Here is a 3,945-nt window from a genome sequence, read left to right on the forward strand (position 1 = left end):
ATGTGCGTGTTTGTGTATGTTTGAGTGTAAGTGTGTCTGAGTGATAACGTGTCCGTGAGATATGTGTTTACATATGTATAAGCATCTTTGTGGCTATGTTTAGGAGTTTGTGTCTCTCTGTGTGTACAAGTGTTTATATGTGTGTGTTTGTGTTTTGTGTTTGTGTCCCTGACAATAAACAAGGCAGAAAAGGCCCCACGGGGAAATGAGATCCTGATGGGAAGCCTCTCCTGGCCTCCAGGCTGGGTCTCAGTCCTTGCCACGGGTCACAGAACAGGCCAGTGTCATTGATGAGGTCACAGAATAAAGCCAGGATCCTAGCGACCGCAGGGAGGCCGGCAGCCACTCAGGCTGGGGCCAGTGGAGGGCTTCAGCACAGCCCAAGCCAACTCTCATCAAACAGCTGGAGCACTGAGTCCCCTGGGTGCTGGGGTCCAATCATGAAACGCCACTTGGCAGATCATAGGGGAGAACGGTCACCAACAGATGGGGCCAGCCTCAGCTTGGCCAGCCCGGAGTCCACGGAAGAGAGAGTTGAAGTGCGCTGGTCAGGTAGGTCCGAAGTAAGAGCCGGAGGGTGCTGCCAGATGTGTTCCCTGGGAGGGAGGTCCTGGAGGGGGAGGAGTGGGCACTGGTCACCCCTCGGTGCTGTTGCTGAAGTGTTGTATTGGCCATAAAAATGAATGGTGGGTATGCCTGAGGCCATTGTGAGTACATGAGGGGATTTCAGAAGGTATGAGGATGAAACTGTTCAATGTCCATCATTATATATTTTAATGTACGTTGGAGAAACAGAATTAGCTTGTCAATCCAATGATTTCCGAATAATGTAAAGAAGTGCTTTATAATAAATGGATTCCAGTTAATCTAGAAGACTAGATTTAACTAGATTAAAGTTAATCTAGTTAGTTTGAAGACCACCCTGAAGTGACCATGGGCAGTACCTAAGGGTAATACCAGCTCGTCAGTCAGTTAAGCTCTCTGGGCCTCAGTTTCCTAATCTGTCAAATGGGAAGCACAACCGTGTAATTTCTGGGTTTTTTTTTCAATACTAATGGAGGTAAAGTAGGCAAGCGCGTAGATGGTGATGGGCTGTAGTGAAAGTTCAAGGAGAGGGCGAGATGCTCCCTGTGTAAGACGGAGACACATCCCGAATGCCTAAGGGGATGGTGGGGCTGGAAGTCCTGGCCAAAGCGTGTCCCATGCATGGCTTTTTAAATTGGTTTTATTAAGCTGTTAATTTAAATACAGAAATATCATCAATTTTAAGAATTTTGATAAGTGTACATTTGTGTAACCATCACCATGATCATGATATGGGATATTTTCATCATCCCCAAAGGTTCCCTTGTGACCGTTGAAATCAGTTCCCTGCAACCCCCTCACCCCCAGCTCCTGGTAACCCTTGATCTCTCCTCTCTCCCTATAGTTTTGGCTTTTCTAGAATGCCATCCAGGTGGAATCCTATACCGTTCCGCCTTTCTACGCTAGGTGCTTTCCTTTAGCATATGCAGGAGAGAGTCACCCATGTCTTCCAAGTATCAGTAGATCAATCCTTTCTATCAGTGAATAGGCTTGCATGGCGTGGATGTACCATAATCTGTCTATTCGCTAGTAGATGGTGTTTTGGGGTTTAGTCGTTTTTGGTGATTACATTCATCCGTGATTTGATCCTCATCATTACCGCCCGAGGTAAGCACCGTTATCCCCATCTCATGAGGGAACAGCCACAGGAGTGGATGGCACCTCCCCAGGGCCCTTGGAGCCCTTTCGGAGTCCTGAAGGTGGGTTGCGGTGCGGGCGCACTGATGAAAATGTCCTTCCACTTCTCAGGGGCCGTCAAGCGAGAGGAGACATCTCCGCTGCCCGGGCCGGCTGTTCCCCACGAGGAGGACGTCTACTCAGCCGGCAGGCCTCGAGCGATGTTGAGCTGGAGCAGCTCTCCGTCCTCCCAGTCCTCCTCCGAGTACCAGTCTTACTCCCAGTACCAGTCTTGCTACTCGTGCACGTACGAGGAGGACGCGGCCCAGCAGAGCCTGTGCGCCCTCTACACGCACGTGCAGACCGTGCAGGGCGTGGCCGTGGCCTGGGAGACCGAGACCGGCTTCGAGCCTGTCAGCAGGAAGCCGCGCATTCACGAAGCCGAGTTCATCAAGAGGCAGAGGCGGAAAGGCTCCTCCTTCGAGACGGCTTCCAACACCGACCTGCGCTGGGAGCTGGAAGCCAGCAAGAACAACTGCTGCCTCGAGCAGGACGACGCGGAGCTGCTGGCGCCCCTCGAGTGCTGCGTGCAGGAGCTGCGGGACACCCCGGACTGGCTGGTCACCACGAACTACGGGCTGCGCTGCGTGGCCTGCTGTCGGGTTTTCCCCACGTTGGAGGCTCTGCTCAAGCACGCCCAGTATGGCATCCAAGAGGGCTTCAGCTGCCAGATCTTTTTCGAGGAGATGCTGGAGAGAAGGCGGGCCCGGGGTCAGGTCCAGGAGCAACAGCTGGAGGAGGAGGCACAGAGCCCTTCAGAAGGCAGTGAACATTGGAGGCGGCATGCCAGGGTGCTTTCCTCGCAGCAGCAGAAGCAGTGAGCTGGAGGTGATGGGCCCAGCCCTGCCCTCACCTCCGGCACCTCCGTTGCTCCTTCCCCGGCCAGCAGGACCAGAACTACAGGGGCCGGGGGAAGAAAGCCAGCAGGAGCTAGAGCTGGGAGGGCCATGACAAGTGAAGGGGAAGAACCCTTCCAAAGGGCACAGCATTTCAACCAGAGTCCATTTCAAAGCTGAATCCAGAGGAGGGCTTCAAGCGTTTCTGACCATGGGCACGAGATCCGAAGCCCGCAAGCCTGTGGCCACAGGGATTTCTATTTTTGCTGGTAGATCAAGCAGGTCATGACTCAAAGGAGAGCCAACTGCAAATGAAGCGTCAGCCCTATATTTTTCATTGTTAGCAACCCACCATATGCCTAGTTCTATGTCTTATTTTAGTGGGATTAAACTTGAGTAACTCAAAATTTAAGGCCATGTCTAAAGGAGTGAACCATGCTATTAGGTTGGAGCCACAGGAAATTGCCATTTCTGTAGCCTATACACCAGCACAGACACCCGGAGACAGGCAGGTTCCCAGAGGTAGAGATGGGGGCGGGGGTCCTGCTACCTATGAGTTCATATGTCAACTACATGTTTTAAAATGTTGTTACAAAATTCATTTGCACGCTGCTGTCTGCCCCCAGCTCAGGGGCCTGCTTTCATTCAAGAAACTACATGGATGGCTCACTGTGTGTTAGGCTGATGAAACATATAGCCCAGCCTTCTAGTGAGAGGCAGAGAGAATAGGCAATTGCAAATCCAGGGGATGAATCACATAAAGGAGGTTTGGGGAGCTCAGCAAAGGGCCCCCAAACTCACACTGGTTGACAAAGAAGGAAGACTTTACAAAAGAGGCGATTTTCACAAAGGCTTGGAGGACAGGTAAAATTAGTAAGCCCAGTGCTTCTTACTGTGGGTGCTGTTGACATTCTAGGCTGACTAATTGCCTTCATGTCAGGGAGGGCTGTCCTCTCCCCTGTAGAATGTTTGACAACGTCCCTGGCCTCTCCCCACCAGATGCTAGTAGTATTCCCCTTCCCGACAATTGTGACCATCAAAAATGTCCTCGATCTTAACAAACATTCTCTGGAAGCAAAAGTGCTGCTTGGTTGACAATCACTGAGCTAGACAAGAATGAGGATCTTGAAAGAGGGAATGGCACAGGATGTTTGGGCAATTGCCATCCACTTGGCTTGGCTGGAATGCCGGAGACAATTCTCCCCCATAAGCTCCATAAAGATTTAGCACTGCTATGTGCCAGACACCGTACTGGGCATGGGAAACAAACGGTGAACAGGCATGGATGGGTCCCTGTGGAGCTTATGGCTGGTGGACAAATATAGACTCCGTCCATACCTATTTAGAA

At 51.5% G+C, this 3,945-nt stretch overlaps 1 protein-coding gene across 1 annotated transcript; it reads left to right on the top strand.

Annotated features, from left to right (window-relative positions):
* Positions 1-440: 440 nt before the first annotated feature.
* Positions 441-2,583, top strand: FAM170B (family with sequence similarity 170 member B). Its single transcript, XM_045809989.2, has 2 exons — positions 441-552; positions 1,834-2,583. The coding sequence occupies exons 1-2, from the start codon at positions 441-443 to the stop codon at positions 2,580-2,582; spliced, it is 861 nt and encodes a 286-aa protein (XP_045665945.2). The 3' UTR covers position 2,583.
* Positions 2,584-3,945: the final 1,362 nt, after the last annotated feature.

The sequence above is a fragment of the Ursus americanus genome, chromosome 6 (genome assembly GCF_024610735.1).
Source record: "Ursus americanus isolate L20-20 chromosome 6, mUrsAme1.1.p, whole genome shotgun sequence".
Classification (NCBI taxonomy): Eukaryota; Metazoa; Chordata; class Mammalia; order Carnivora; family Ursidae; genus Ursus; species Ursus americanus.